Source organism: Diadema antillarum, unplaced genomic scaffold (genome assembly GCF_040938485.1).
Source record: "Diadema antillarum isolate AM-2024a unplaced genomic scaffold, OU_Dant_1.0 seq00000451_RagTag, whole genome shotgun sequence".
NCBI classification, from domain to species: domain Eukaryota; kingdom Metazoa; phylum Echinodermata; class Echinoidea; order Diadematoida; family Diadematidae; genus Diadema; species Diadema antillarum.
In genome coordinates, this window is record NW_027271424.1 from 701,478 (window position 1) to 718,489 (window position 17,012).

Sequence of the window (17,012 nt, forward strand, 5' to 3'; positions counted from 1 at the left end):
CTCGCACATCACATTTTGGTATATGTAAAGCACTTGACACAAAATCATGCACCTTTAATTCAGCTGTTGTACACAAAATGCAATACATATATTTAAGAATTATCTTTAAAAATAATTCATGTATATATTGATTAATTATTCAGTTTATATAGTTTTGTTAAATATTTCGTTCATTCATCCATCCATTTATCATCCATTTATTTATCGTCATTACGGCATCTTCCTCTCACTGTAACAAGGGAACAAGCTATAGTGCACTAATGTTTGATTTTATAGAACGATTTTTGTGTTCTTCCAGAGGACATAGTAACAAACTATTCAACTCATTTGTTCTTCTTCCTTGTCAATTCTTGCCATTCAAATTACACCTATTAGTATATACCACGTAGATCAAGTCTTCATACAAACATCAAGCTCTTTTTTGTTTGTTTTTTAATCGAAGTTTATGCATGAAATTTGAATAAATTAGTAAAGCAGTCAATATTGATTTTGTTTCCACTGTGCCCGCGGTGCTTTTGAAATTGGGGGTGCAAACTTCAACCGCAATTATTTCTGTCTTTGTTTGAATATTTTTTCGATCAAAATCGGTGTATTTTCGGCTTTCTTCTCTTTTTGTCGTTTTGACTTTCCCTGAACATTGAGTTGTAAACTTTGCAGAATTTACGTCGGCCGAATACGCGAAAATAAAAAAGAAAGAAAGAAAAGTAAAGTAAAAGAATTGACCTTATGTTGACTAGTCTTATGTTCAAGACGCCTTTCTTCTTGTTGTAGCATGAGGGATTAGCAAAGTAGTTAGTAGTAGTTAGCTGTTACAGACTAGCAAAATAGAATTTCATAGTGACATGTGATCAAACGATAATATTTGCAGTACTGAAATGATTGTCTTTCTCGCAGTTGAGGAAAGGATGAGGTGTTTCTATTTTTATACAAAAGGGAAGCTATAAAGAATGTTCTCGATGAGTAATGGGATGCGTATTTGCAGTTGGAAAGAAAAAAAACAACAAAGGAGTTTCTATTTGTTCACTTGACTGGATGATTGTGTTAATAAACCAAGTTGAACAAACGAAACCATGTGTTTACTTTGCCTCTCTTAACATTATTTTGGCTGTGTATTAAAATTACGAAAATATGTGATAAAAATATAACCGTAAGTCATCTTCAAAGCCAAATCAGAAATCCTCGTAATGAATGTCATTGGTGTGCTGCAATGATAGGGGACTTAAGCACTGGAGTATAAAAACTATTATATGTTTACTAGCCACTATATACTACGTAACAGTAATGTAACTGACCTTTAACATTCCATGTACAGATCGCGATGTCGAATTGCGCCCAGGATTCTAACCCACTGAAATTCATATTCTTTTATATTTCTTTTCGTTATTCAACCATAACGTCTGTCACCGATTCTACTTTGACACGTTTAATTTTCTTGACAAATTTAACAAAGTTTTTTTTTTCATGTACAGCAACTTTTTGTTTTGTTCAATTGCGATTTTATATTGGGTTTTACTTATTTATATGTCACCGTTTTCCATGCTCGCAGACGGAAGGTCATAACACTCGTCACTAACTCACTCTTCGTTTGTACACATTTCTTTCAGTCATTTTGTCTTCGTCTTGTCATCATTAATCCTCACACCAGCGCTTTTGTTTTAAGAAAACTTTCAGCCAATAGCAACACTTTGAATTGTCCGGAATCTTTTCCGCATAAGTTTCCCCATAAGTTTCCATGGAACAAATTCCTTGTTGAATATATTCATCTTTGCGTATTTTGAGTTATATGACATTCAAAACATAAAACAATTCATTTTCCCCGTATGTGTTCAATTTCAGACTCAGTGACATAGTGCATGTTATCTCATCAGATGGTTCATGAATGTTTTGTAAAGTTGCCATGGCTTGCTATTTCACAAAACTCATCCGAGTTATTTTAAGTTTTACATTATTTTGGATTGCTCCACACAGACTACATAAATGTCTACGAGTGGTGCTACAGTGCAAACACAGGTAATGGACTGTAAAAAAAAAGGAAAGGTAGCATGTTTTTGAGAGCTAGTTCATAATTATAGTATCAGACTTGACGTGTGTCGTGCCAATTGTTTTTCGTTTTGTAGTGCCGTTTGTCAGGTGGAAACATTTCTTTCTTTTGCATTTTTAAAAAAAAAAGGTTCAAGATTGAATGTATAGATCTGAGTTTGGTGTTCAGATCTAACGAAGTGACCAAAGTCGGTGTATTAAGGTCCCATTCTATGAAGTGTTTTAGAATACATATAGACCACTTTAAAGTCTTGCATCGGTCTTGCCAATTCTAGAGCAACTTGAACTTAGACTCTGACCCCTGCTGAAATTTGTCTGCATCAGTCCGCACATATCTAGTACCCTAGAAGTCTTTGTTACTATGATTTTTGTGCCTGATTTTGTAGATGTCTTCGTTTATCATTTTATATTGACATTCTCAATAACATGATCTGTGTAAACACTATGTCCCCTATTCAACCTTTCCTGGGCTTTGCTTTTAAAGTGCACACTTCCTTTGCTTCCTTGCTACTAATAGACAATTCCTCCTGGACCAGCTTATTTCCTATTTGTGGTGCCTTGCAGAACCATTTTAGTGTCATGTTTCCCGCTATCATAGCCAGAACCAAAATAATAGTTCTGTTCCATAATGCATTCATGTTTGTTGTGCTTTGCAAATGTGTATTGGTCGATTGTCATATTGCAGTGATCCGTATGTGATTGTGGTAAAAGATTGTCTCGTTTTGCTTTATTGTTAGAGTAAAAGTGAATCTGCTGTTTTTGTGGTGGTAGCCATCGATTGCAAAGTAAGGCCTATCTAAATATCCCGTGTATCCTTCTTCGCTTATCATAGGAAAAAAAATCAAATGACATGCCCAAAACAGAAAAAGCTTTAATGTCGTTTTGTACGTAGGATTATTGAGATTATTTTGTATATCCATACTCAATATTTACTTGCATACACGTGACCTTTATTACCCTTTCATAATGAGATGTATATATAAACATTTTTGCTTGTTTGTTTTAATCGTTTGTTTTAAGGGGCTAGTTATTTTCTTGATTATTTTCTACGTGTAAATGTGGGTCTTCATGTATGCTTCGAGACACCTTGAACTCCTTGATTGTAGATAACAGGAAAAATTAACAATCAATATTGTATGCAGACTCCGATGAAATAGACAAGGCAGTCGAAAATCATGGAATAGTTGTCATAAAGTTAAGGGGGAGGAGGGGAAGACTGTAATAGTACGCTTCCGTACCTCATATTTCCAAAGAATCCTGGTATTACCACGGAACGAGGATAGGATCAGTGCGTCATGAAATCAATTAATGATTACAAAAGATCGAAGTTTCAAATTTCGTAGCATTCAAGCTAAATTAATAATATTTTGTATCTAATATCATATTAGATCATTATTTTAAAAAGGAGATAATTATACAAGGTGCAATACATGGGAGATTTAATTTCTTCTCTTTCAAAACTGGGGATGCATGGTTCGATTGAAACAGGCAATTCCTAGTTTAATGCGATTGTCACAATCAGATGGGATTTATGTGTGTATGTATGTGTATGTGTATGTGTATGTGTGTGTGTGGGGGGGGGGGGGGATACGAGAACCCTTATAATACTTCCAAAGTGTTGAGGGCAGTGGATATTATCAAAGGATTGTGGGGTAGAATTTGTTGTCAAAAATAAAGCAGTGCTTCAGATAATGTAGTGTTTAAATTGTTTATTTTGTTGTTTGTGATGAGGCTGGTAATGAATGATGTTGGCTATGATGTTCCTGGTGTTAATGATGTCGACAATGTTGATAAAGGATAGTAGAGAAATGAAAAGAAAATGGGCACGGCAGCAACAAATATATTACCATTACTGCTTACCGCAGAACTCTAAGAACTAAAATAATTAAGCATTTAATTTAAAATCACGTTAAGATATAAGGATCACTGAAAGAGACCCTTCAAATATTTCGACAAGGTTAAGTGTTGATAAGTTGAAAAGGAAATCCTTTTCCTAGACCATCATGGTGTAGACAAGAGATAAAACAGCTTCAAGCAATGGAGGCATAAGTATACACATCAAAATGACGTAGCTTTGAGTTAATGAAAGGTTCAGCTTCAGTAGGTGTACCAAGAGAAAAGAGATAGGAGAAAGGGTATTGCACTATCTGGGAACACCTAGATTCAATATTATATCGTACTCCCTTCCCTAAAGACAGTGGGAAATCGACAAAGTAATTACTATAAAAGGGATTTAAAAGGCTTCGCAATAGATATTCGAAATATGCTCCAAACAAGAAATATTTTGTGATAAAATTCGTGCGCCCCCTAAACTGCAGCTTCCACTTTTTTCCCCTTTTTTTATGTGGGGTAAAAGGAAAAAAAAATCTGTTTACTTTTTTATCCTATTGTTACGATGTTAGTCATACTAGACTAACCACGTTCCGTTTTCTCTGGTGCAGACTCGACGGCAGAGGGCGTTATCACGCAGCCAACTTGAAAGATGTCGAGCTGACGAGAGTAGCCAATAATCATCATCAGTCCACAGTGGTCAGCAAACAGAAATACTCGAGGTACGAGCCGGACACACTCGTTGGTCAGCGCTGGATGTTAAAGGGGGAAGTTATCCCAAAATATGTGAATTGAGTGAATACAGCAATATTAGTAGATCACTTCAGTAAAGTTTGATGAAAACCTGGCAATCCATTCTAAAGTTATACCAATTTTTAAAGTTTTTGTTAAATCCATGTGTCGTCATCGATGTAAAAAGAAGACTACCCAACATTTCGTGATGCCACAGTAGAATTATGAGGACATCGATATAAGGAGAATTCAACATAAATAATCACTTTGCTAGCGTAATGAAAGAGCGCTTACATCTTTCAGAAAGTAGGGGGAATATTTCCCCAGTATAGCAATATGTCAGTAACAAGTGGAAAATATGGTCATTATTTTGTTACAAAACTGTAGTCGTCTCACAATTTCTTGATAAATTGTTTGTTGTTTTATACATAATTGTGTAATGCGTCTGTACAGTGAATACTTTCGTTCCACCTCTGTCACTGTATTGGCAAATTTATTGATCCAACCATAGCTCTCCATTCTTTATGTGCATAATTGAAATGTTTTGTGTATTTTTCTTACTTTGTTCTTCTTTTGTTTTGTTGTTCATACGTCTATTGACCATTATTCAAGAAATGACATCATTTGGTGCTTGGTACCAGGAAGCAATCAGCGACATTATCACTTCTCTTTTTCTTTTATAGGCCGGTTCGTCTGTCCGAATTCACACGAGACTGGTACTCAATGAATGCAGACAGTAACTACGGCTACTCGCAGGAGTATGAGGTAAGTGATGACAGCAAGGACATTTATATAATACTGACTGGCCTCGAGGGAGATACCAGAAAATATTGCCCAAACTGAAAGAATATTGCCCGAGTCGAAGACGAGGGCAATATTCTTTCAGTGCGGGCAATATTTATCTGGTATCTCCCTCAAGGCCAGTCAATATCATAATTATTACCTATCCCCTAGGTAAATTAAGAAAATATGTGAATACGGCTATACACTATGATATAGATCAAGCCACATTTTGACTACCTGTAGATCATTAACATGTCGAATAATTGAAAAATTGTTCATCAATGTATATCATTCAACTCCAACTTCAAAGATACATATGTAGTTGTAACAGGCGAACTTCAAACATCTGAACGCTTTTACACTTTATTTTTACTTCTGTTTAAATTTGGAGAGTTGTAAAGCTGATGGTCACTGTGCAATTATTGAGCACAAATGGATTAGTCATTGTTTGACGTGTAGTGCTGCAGTAAGTGGTCGACCTTGTGTGAGTTGATTTATCAGCGTTCTTCTGCGGTGCGTGTAACCGACACCCAATGACGTCCTGGAATGTTTTCTTTTCGTGGTCGATGGGATTGTTTACATTTAAAGCAGGGAGGTGGGGAGAGAGATTCCACTCTTTCTCTTCCCACCTCCCTGTGTAAAGTGAATGGCGAAAACCGGAAGATTGCACTGTTTGCACACATTGTTTTGTGTACGGTACGGTGTGTGTAACCGACACGCAGCGACATGGGGAAACGAATATTAACTGATGACCTTTAACCCTGCAAAATAACAACTGCAATTGCCGCGCAAAACTACCTCGTATATGTAATAATATACAATATATTTACCGGTCACGAGGACGATGTATGACAACGTGGCCCTCAGGAGGGCAATATGAAATTATTGATTCCATCTCTCTCCATGATCCCCCCCCCCCTCCCAACCGAACGGAGCTCATCTGATATTACAATTTGCAGTTTAAACTTCACCGTGTCATAAACTGCATGATTTTATATAATATCAAGGGCTTGCTCGGATTAAGAGAAATGTCCAAATTCAACACTATCATTGTGTAACGCCGGAAATGAATCTTTAATAAGTATGCTATAGCCAGGGCTCGACACTAACTTTTTTTTTTTTTTTTTTTGTGATGGTCCGCTCGGACCACTATATAATCTTTACATTTGAAAGTTTGGTGGCCTGACGTAAAAAGAAACAAAACAGTCCGTTTAGAATCTTAGTTGCCCGGTCGGGCCACCAAAATATAACCTTTGGAAATTTTGCGGCCCGACATCAATTTTTAGTGGCCCCGGACCACCGGGCCATCGCTAATGTCGAGCGCTGCTATATCGATCACAATATTGTACTTTGTATTGTTACTATATAAGGAAACTTGTGGGGCTGATTGCTTCTTTTCATTACCATTATTACTACTCGAATGGTACTCTTTGTGTTTCTCTCAATTGCAGATTTTTATTTGCATTCGTATATTCACTCAGCTCCTTTTGCTTAAACTTTTCTTGATTTCAGGCAATTCGTAAAGTTGGCAAGAAACTGACAACCAGTACCGCCGTCTCTGCAGCAAATGTGGGCAAAAATCGTTACACGAACATCCTTCCCTGTGAGTAGAACAATATTACAGATCACTAACAATGACAGATGCAGGACATGACAAGTACATGTATGTTTTTAAAGGTAGGGGATACCTTTTACAGACCTCCCAAAATGCAGCAAAACATTAAATATGAACCTCAGGGGACTTGCTTAGGCCACTGCTTAGAAATTTGGAAGTCAACAGTTATCTAAAATTTGAATAATGCACAAAACTCAACTACTCAGTAGTTCTGTGTGTCAGCCACACTTAAGCCTTTTTGTTGCATTCTTCTGTATTTGTGATCTATAAACACAAATCTAAAAGTACAAGAGCTGATGTAATAACATATAGAGTGTGTGGTAAGAATGTATATATAGAAATGTTTGTAAGTGTTGATGAACTTTCTTCACAAAATATACATGATGGACACACATGCAGTACATGGGTCTGCAAAGGTAGCCTAGTAATGTACTGGAATTTACGGTGAGCCCCGAAAACAATTCAATTCAAAATCTAACCGTCAAAAAAATGTACTAAATGTTACCTTCCACTTTCAATACTTTATGGGAGTTTCTAAAATGATATTCTCTTCAACATACCACTGTATTTATACAACTCTTCATTTAAGGCATGCAAATGGGATTCCCTACCTTTAAGGATTGAAGACTGGAGATACTTTTTAACACGTAAATGTACCGTAAAAGAATATCATGGCATAAGGACGTGATGAGTCATTAAAAGTTTTCGTAACAAGCTAACGTTAGCTCGTTTTTTTAGCTCACCTGAGCCGAAGGCTCAAGTGAGCTATTGCGATCGCTCTTCGTCCGGCGTCCGTCGTGCGTCGTGCGTCGTGCGTCGTCCGTCGTGCGTCGTCCGTCGTCCGTCGTTCGTCGTGCGTAAACTTTTTACATTTTCATCTTCTTCTTGAGAACCCCATGACCGATTTTCACCAAACTTGGCAGGTAGCATCCCTAGGGGGATAGGATCTCAATTTGTTCAAATGGGCACCATGGCCCACCTGGGGGGCCCCAGGGGGGCCCAAACACCCTAAAATCAAGGAATCTTTAAAAATCTTCTTCTCTAGAACCAGAAGTGATAGGGCTTAATTGATACGTTGAGTAAGTACATTGATGACTGTAGTTTCAAGTTTGTTCATGGGGGAATCAGGGGTGCCCCCCTTGGGACCCAGGGGAGGGGGTGGGGAGGGGTCCTAATGGGGCCTAAATTGTACATTTTCATCTTCACTTTGAGATCGCCATGTCTGATTTTCACCAAACTTGGTAGGTAGCATCCCTAGGGGGATAGGATCTCAATTTGTTCAAATGGGCACCATTGCCCACCTGGGGGGTCCCTAGGGGGCCAAACCCCCTAAACTTAAGGAACCTTTAAAAATCTTCTCTAGAACCAGAAGTGATAGGGCTTAGATGATACTCTGAGTAAGTACATTGATGACTGTAGTTTCAAGTTTGTTCATGGGGGAATCAGGGGTGCCCCCCTTGGGACCCAGGGGAGGGGGTGGGGAGGGGTCCTAATGTGGCCTAAATTGTACATTTTCATCTTCACTTTGAGATCCCCATGTCTGATTTTCACCAAACTTGGTAGGTAGCATCCCTAGGGGGATAGGATCTCAATTTGTTCAAATGGGCTCCATTGCCCACCTGGGGGGTCCCTAGGGGGCCAAACCCCCTAAAATTAAGGAACCTTTAAAAATCTTCTCTAGAACCAGAAGTGATAGGGCTTAGATGATACTATGAGTTAGTACATTGATGACTGTAGTTTCAAGTTTGTTCATGGGGTTGGCGGAATCAGGAGTGCCCCCCCCCCCCCCTTAGGACCCAGGAGAGGGCTGGGGAGAAGTCCTACAATACAGTTGTAATGGAGCCTGAATTGTACATGTTCATCTTCTTCTTGAAAACCTCAAGATGAATTTTGACCAAACTTAGCAGGTAGCATCCCTAGGGGGATAGAATCTCAATTCCTTCAAATGGGCACCATGTCCCTCTTGGGGGGGGGGGGGGGGAACTAGGGGGCCCACCCCCCCCCCCCCCCCACATTAAGGAATATGTAAAATCTTCTGCTCTAGAACCAGAAATGATAAAGCAAAGTTAATACCATGAGTTTGTACATTGATGACTTTAGTTCCAAGTTTGTTAATTGCAGATTCAGATCCAGGACTGCCTGCCCCCCCCCCCCCCCCCGAGTTGGGGGGGGGGGGAGGGATCCATATGCAGACCTAAAGTTTCCAATGTTCTCAGGTAAGAGTGTGCAAGAATGCATGGAAGGTGAAATTGCGATACTCAGGTGAGCGCGTGACCCGCGGGTCTCTTGTTTTCATTGTCCTCTTTGCTTGCTCACTGTCGCTTGACACAAAGGAGTTAGTGCCATGTCACACGTTCAATCATTTGTGTCCTCATAAATTTCTTATTTGACTTGATAGTCTCGATTTGTGTAATTCTTTTAAAAAGAATACTAAAATGATTCTATACAGACCAGCAAATAAGTATTCTCCGACCTCACGTACTATTTGACACATTTCTGTTACTTTGAATCAAGATATTAGGTGACATTAGAACGGTCATAGCTCAACAACAACAAAAAAACAAAACCAAAACATAAATGCTTTCTTTAGGCCATTGTTTGATATTACAAAACTCATTCTGTTTTCAGTGATAACGTGAGAATGAAATGGATTTCGAGAACACACCTTCACAACAGAGGTTGCAGTCTTTCATGACATAAAAGATAATGTCATCGTCGATTACCTTTAAGCACTATGATTAAGTCTATTGATTGACTGACATAGCATACCATGCACTACTAGTATTCGATAACTAACCTCTGGAGATGGATCGATTTGAACGATTTGTTGTCTTTATTTCGACATCAGATGATCGGACGAGAGTGAAGTTGAGCTCCGTCGACGACGAGGACGGATCGGACTACATCAACGCCAACTACATCCCGGTAAGAAACAACAAACTTGACTTTACACACAAAGTGAATATAATCATGGTTGCGCCTTTAACATTAGTATCTGAATATAGACTACCGAAGTGGTGATGTCACAGTCCTTTGTTATAGCTAGTATTGGGTTGGAACCAGGTGCGAGCATGGTTAGCAACAATAGTGTTCACAGATATTCGGGCCGGTTTCTATGGCGATGAATTGCTGAAACATTACACTCTGGTACTCTACACCTTGCTCTGCTCTTCTGTTTCATTGTGACTATACATGTATGTAACATATTTCTCCAGAAATGTGGAATGATTCTGACGAACACAAGAAGTAGAAACCCAAAACACACACATACACACTCGAGTACCAGGAGATACAAGATGTAAGGAAAACTGTCAACAAGTTGATTTCGTTTCTTGCAACCACCGATACATTCTTCAGAATTCCGGACCTCAAGGTGAACGGAGAATTAGAAAAAAAGAAACGATATGTCACATAAAGCACATAGTTCTGCAGATATTATCATTCACTGCATTTGGAATTCACTGGACGTATAAAAATTTCTGTCCTAAATGGTGGATTGACTTGAACACTTTCAGCAAGTCACTTACAACTGACTGCAAAAGTCCATATACCTACATTGTAATATGCAGGTGACGCATGCTACAAGGGCTTGACAGAGCATGCCACATCCTTTCAACCGTTTTTTGTAGTGACTGTAACCTTTTCTACCTGTCATATCGAAATAGGGATTTACTTCACCGCGGGAATACATCGCATTCCAGGGCCCGCTCCCTGGAACCGCAGACGACACGTGGAGGATGATTTGGGAGCAGAACGTCAGTACTGTCGTCATGGTAACGCAACTGGTGGAGAAGGGAAAAGTAAGTCATGCAAAGCAATTCAGTATTACTAGTATTCAATTCGATCACCACCTTTATATTATGTTAGACTTCTGCATTTTTTTTTTTTTTTTGGGGGGGGGGTCATCTGCCTTTGCCTTATTGCAATGAGAAAGTTTCTTCCCCATCTTTTCTTTACGAATTAGTAGAATTTTAAATGCAAATCAATTATGAGCATGCTTTGATAAGGCAATGCCCTACTGCCATTGGGTTATCAAATCCCTTGCCGTATACAGAGAAAAGCGTATTTATACGCTACGCAGTGGTGGTCCATGCAATAACTAAATCTTTCCGAAACGCATTAGCATAAAAATGCACAAAGTCGGAGGGAAGAAGGTAATCGCAATCATCGCAGCGTAGAGAATGGAAATATATACACCCGTAAAATTAAGGCGATGACCACTGTGTCGCTCCTGTCGAGAAGATACCAATGTGTTTTATTCTCTTCCGCTTCAGGTCAAATGTGACCAGTACTGGCCAGATGACCACAAACCAGTCTTATATGGCGACATCCAAGTGACCATGACGCAGACATTCGAGGAAACGAACTGGAACATCAAAGAATTCATTCTTCAGATTGTGAGTTTGACTGTTTCCACTTGCAACTTCTGCGCTTTGCATACAGACCCGTGGCATACTGTTTCATTTCATTTCATTTCATTTCATTTCATTTCATTTATTTCCATCATTCCACAAGGATAAAAAACACATTACATACAAATCAAAACAACGTTAACACAAGGTATTGTTACATTCATATGCTATACAAATCAGCACAAAGTACACAACTGTAAATGGAATGCACATGAGAAAGCCTTTAGATGGATTGTAAGACTGTGCATACCTAATAATGTATAGAAACAGATTTGAACTGAGAAAACAAACAATACAGAAACAAAGAAACAAACAAATTGGCATGGTCAAAATACATAAGGATATCACCCAAAATCTAAGACCGATACTTTCACATGGAATTTCAATATAAACTCAGAAGAATCTTTTAAACTGTTTTCTTTAATATTACTAAATTGTGCATTAAAAACATGGTTCACGTTCAAATCATTCCACAATACAGGTCCAGTATACCTTAATGAATATTTGGACTTATCATTTGAGAAAGACCATCGGTGAAACTGATAACATGATTTAGTATAATGAGTGTAATGTAACTTTAGGTCGTGATTTTTTTTTCTCTAAAGTCTCGATGAACTAAAAAAAAATTTCAGTTGCTCTCAGTTCATTTACTTCTGAGTTTTTACTTGTTATTTTGCTTTGATGTCAATATGTTTTATGGACTTGTGGAGTTCATAGGATAAGATTTACCGTTATCTGTATCAGTGTAGTGAGAGGTATATTTGCAGAGCGTGCAGATGAGATATGAATAGATGAAAACCTTTGATTGTACAAATGTACTTAAGTTATTGACGCACATACTGTCAACGCTTGAAGGATTATGTGAAAAGATCACAATGTATGTGTACTTTGTTTCTCAGATACAGCGCAAATGACGCGTACAATGCATTCTGCGTCTACACAGCTTTATGTTCACTGATCAATTAATGTAAAACCAACTGAAAGATTTGAATGCTCTTTTCATGATTCTACTAACGGGGCTCTATACGTTTAGACAATTTGAGATTTGTGCTCAGCTCTTGTGAGAATTCACTAAAGAAAAGCCAATATGTCCTTGTATTACTTACAACGGCCATGGTGTAACAAAATTTACCCAAATTCAAGGTAGATCTTGGCTCCGATTAGCCTCTCCAAAGACCTCTAACCTGCAATTAATTTAAAGAACAAAAAAGATATAAGTGAAAACGTGAGGTTAAAGATTGATCATGACGGTGGGTTTCGTGCTTAATGTTGTTACGTACTGTAGCGAGACCAGAGGAGACACGTGCGTCACTGGAACTTCCTGTCGTGGCCGGACCACGGGGTGCCAGACTCCAGTCAGGACCTCCTCTCTTTCATCAGGAGGATTCGGAGCACCGTCACGCCCCCCTCGACCACGCCCATTGCAGTTCATTGCAGGTTGGTTATAGATTGGTGTGCATTAAAGTGTTGGTAACTGAACTTTTTTTTATTGGGAGGGGGCAGTTTTTTGCTTTTGTTATGAGCTTTGTTGTTGTTGTTGCTGTTGTTTTACAAGATGGTGTCCGTGGGCCCCATCTGAATGGTTCAGTGCAATGTATTTATCTATCATGTAGTTGTTTTTTTATGAGGGCTAGATGTTTTTCATATACATTCATAAACACGAAACTTCAGTCACAATCTTTTCAGCTGATCCTTGCTCATTCAGTGCAATGTCACTTCTTATTTCATTCCTTTGAGACAACATGAGTGTATGAATTTTATTGTTATTAATTTCAGTGTATCTTGTCAGGAAGTTTCCTACAATAAACAAACCTCACGCATACATATACGATTGCATGACAAAGTTTACTGGCCAGAAAGCTTACCCTTGCTTATCGGGCATAGCATCCTCTAGTGCGTGCGCACTTGATTCCCCTTTTTATGGAACAGAATGAGCGTCGAACAGATTACTTCAATGCACTCTATGCCATTACTCGATCCTCAAGAGGTAAAATAATATCGACAATAAAAAGACTTTCAATTAGTAACCCGACACTTGAAAATAAAATAAATAGATTTCACAGAATTTCATCAGTGCTATAATATGTCTCAACACATTGCTAGTTAATCGTCTACCGATGTGTTTTCATCGCAAGATCTTTCCCGTTGCTTTCGATTCTTTTGACAGCGCTGGCGTCGGTCGAACCGGTACGTTCATCGTCCTCGACCGCCTCCTCCAACACATCGAGCAGTACGACTACGTGGACATCATGGGTATTGTTTGCGAGATGAGGATGCATCGAAACTTCATGGTCCAGACTGAAGTAAGTTGAACAACTCATAAGGAATATTCTAACTGTACAGTATACTAGTCATAATTTGGTGTATCAATAATAACACAATACATTACGCTCTATAGCGCCATCCTCTCACTATGCAGGTAAAGTTGGGCTCCGGTTTCCTGTCGTCTCGTGAACTCGTCACTGACGGTTGCAAATAAAATGATTGAAATCTACTCTACTTCCTCTTTAAAGTTCTTTTTTGGTCAAGTCGACAGCAAACTGCACTTGTAATGCAATGCTAACGTGCCTGATAATTTGATACAGAATCTCTCAGTGACTTCAGTCAGTCAGTCTGTACAAAGGAAAATGTCAATGTCGTGTGCAAAGCTTGCTACTTTCATTTCAACCGTTATATCAAACCCAGGGGCGGATCCAGGAATTCTGAAAAGGGGGGGGGGGGGGGCGTGACTAATATTTCTGGTGCCACTTCCGGGTTTCATTTCATTTTTTTCCTTTTATTTCTTTTGTTTTTAACGAAAAATAAAGGGGGGCGTGCGCCGGTTGCGCCCCCTCTGGATCCGCCACTGAAACCAGCGTCACTTTCATATTGTTTCTCCCTTTCCGTTGCATAGCAACAATACGTGTTCATCCATCGCTGCTTGCTCGACGTATTAGAGGAGAAAGGACTAGCACCGATGCCGCTCATGGGTGGGAGCCTTCCCTGAAGGTCACCGGTTCGAATCTCTGGTAGGCCCCCTAACGGGGAAGCACATCCCCGGGAGCACAGCACTTCACGACAGCACGTCCCCGACTCCGGCCGAGTATATGAGCCAATGGACAGAAGTAAACTAGACTTCAGAGATGTCACTTTGGAGATGAATTATGGACGAAACATTTTGTTTTATACTTCCTTCACGGCACACGACAAGAAGTTTTGATTGTCTCTGCCTGTGTTTAAAATTCGGTGTGATGGATCCGTTCGCTGTACTGTGTCGATGGAATCGTGGAATCACGTGCTTACTTATCAACTTCGTTACAAATACACGATTTAGGCTTTTTTTTATTCCACCGATTTAACCTTTCTACTAATGACCTCATGCCGTCATGCAAAAGGGGGAAATATGCGTCGAAAGAGCAACATTTGATTTGCATCGCTTTTCCTTAAACACACAAAACGTTCAATATAGATGATGACTATGATAGCGTGAGTTTTTTTTTCTCAATCAGGAATGGATCTTAGAACAATCTCAAGTGGAAAAAAAATCTGGTATTTTGCTGCATTTTTGCATATTTGTTTTTCAGTTTATGACTGTTCATGATGAAATCCACGATGTCACATATGGACAATCACATCGTTGTAATATTCCCAACATAAACTACAGATTGGTGCAAATGACAAATGTCCAACAAAACATCAAAAGACCGAGTTTCTTTTTAGTCAAAATGTAATTTACAAATTCAGAGTACATAGTGGCAATTAAAGAATATTTATGAAAATATATTTTTAGAGTGGCTATACAAAATATTGTAATGTGAGTGTTATCAGAATAATATCATGCTGTAAAAGAAAGGAATGAATTCCAAATATTTTGCCATTGTAAATCTGACCAGTTTTTTTTAGATCAGTCCTGTCTTTATACGAAACGATATCCCTCCGAGTAAAAGCCAACATTATGAATTGCAATTTACATCAATGGCTACCAGGGTTTTAATGGACGTGCTCTATTCTGTATTGTTTTGAACTTTTACTTTATCTTTTATTGATTGGTGCAATATTGATTTCAGCAATTTCAAGTCGTAGTGCTTGTGCTTTGGTATATGCAGTAACTTTGTGGTGTTTATCGATGTTTAGTGTTTCCTAGTGAAGTTTTTGGATGTTGACAGTTCGTGTCTTAGTGTAATGTGAAATGGTTCCACCATTTTTTTTTTGTTCGATTGTGATTTATTTAGAGCTTGTCTAGTGACTATAATACAAGCTCACTGTAGGGCCTATTGATTGTGGTGTAAGTCTTTGATGACTGAAATCAGCAGTAGGAACAGTGAACGAACAGAATCACCTCAACTGCCGATATATCGTGCGCAAAATGACGCAGTTTACAGGTGGTTCGTGATTTGACAGTTGGTACAAAACACATCAGTTTACAATGCTTTGAGATTAGACACATGGGGGACACTACTGCTGGAATAAAATATGTGGGCCTCTAAATTGCATTCCAGGTCAAAACGCCGATAGATCATCACTTTCCCAAACATTATCTGTATCATTTTCATACCACCTGTATACCATGCATCGGCGAGAATTTATAGATAATTGTCAAGTCAATAAGCATTAACTGATCTTTTTATATATGTAACTGAAATAGTATGATCTAATACTACCTACACAACTGAGAAAAAAAATGGAGAGAAAGTAAAGGTTTACCTTTAATCATCAGGGGTTAGACGGACACTATTTCCAAAGTGACAAGTACTTGCATACTAGACAGTGAACATTTATTATTTAAAAAATAGCATTTATACTTTGACATAAAATTCACTTTTTACTGGCAAACCCTTCATTTTGTATAATTTTTCAATACGAGTGAACATGTTCAGTGAAAATAATTAGTGTCGATCTCTGAAGATTGAGCACTATTGGTGATATCAGAGCACCAGATCTTACTGTAAATAATTATTTTTCACATAAACATTCCACTATCTCTGCGGTTCTACGCAAAGAGATCAACGACATGATATAATCGCGAAAAGAAGAGCACGCTTTGTAAACATGTGTGTACCGCAGTGAACACGTCGTGCATTGTGATTGGACAAATGTTCTGAACGAAAATTCCACGCGTCGATTTCATTGGATGAGGACGAGTTGGTCTGTTTCGGATGGTCCAATGTAATCACGGATACAGTGAAGCCACGCCTCTTGTCATCACACTCTTCCTTGAAATCACCTCAGTTATCTGTTCATTTTATGTTCGCTGGTTAGCTTAAATGTTCATGTACAATACAAAAATAAACAAAGCAAAACAACCGAACAAACCAGGAGATATGTGATGAATGAACTCATCAGAGAACGAAAGTCTTCTCGAATAGTGCCATCCTAGTACAAAGAAACTCGTGAAGCTTGAAAGAACAACAACGCGAAAGTAAAAGTGACATCGCTAAATGCGAACACAGGTTTGGATCGTGTATAATGTACACTTTGTACATTCTGACCGATTCTTTGGTTGTTTTTTCATATGTACTGTACATATCAATTTTGATTTGCTCTCGTTCTCTAGTAATTTATAAATGAATGATTGAATGATTGAATGATTCAGATGAATATGCAATTATCTCAATTTTTGA

The 17,012-nt window shown here is 38.5% G+C and overlaps 1 protein-coding gene across 3 annotated transcripts in view; it reads left to right on the plus strand.

Moving 5' to 3' along the window:
• LOC139732820 (phosphatidylinositol phosphatase PTPRQ-like) overlaps positions 1-14,795 on the plus strand; it is a 94,693-nt gene extending 79,898 nt beyond the window's left edge. For all 3 annotated transcript variants that reach the window (XM_071643662.1, XM_071643661.1, XM_071643663.1), the window contains 10 exons: positions 1,969-2,010; positions 4,482-4,592; positions 5,286-5,367; positions 6,898-6,988; positions 9,849-9,925; positions 10,666-10,800; positions 11,275-11,397; positions 12,698-12,849; positions 13,580-13,715; positions 14,306-14,795. In XM_071643662.1, coding sequence (XP_071499763.1) covers positions 1,969-2,010; positions 4,482-4,592; positions 5,286-5,367; positions 6,898-6,988; positions 9,849-9,925; positions 10,666-10,800; positions 11,275-11,397; positions 12,698-12,849; positions 13,580-13,715; positions 14,306-14,398 — 1,042 coding nt within the window. In that variant the 3' untranslated portion in view covers positions 14,399-14,795. The remainder of the gene's footprint in view (positions 1-1,968; positions 2,011-4,481; positions 4,593-5,285; positions 5,368-6,897; positions 6,989-9,848; positions 9,926-10,665; positions 10,801-11,274; positions 11,398-12,697; positions 12,850-13,579; positions 13,716-14,305) is intronic.
• The last annotated feature ends 2,217 nt before the right edge of the window (positions 14,796-17,012 follow it).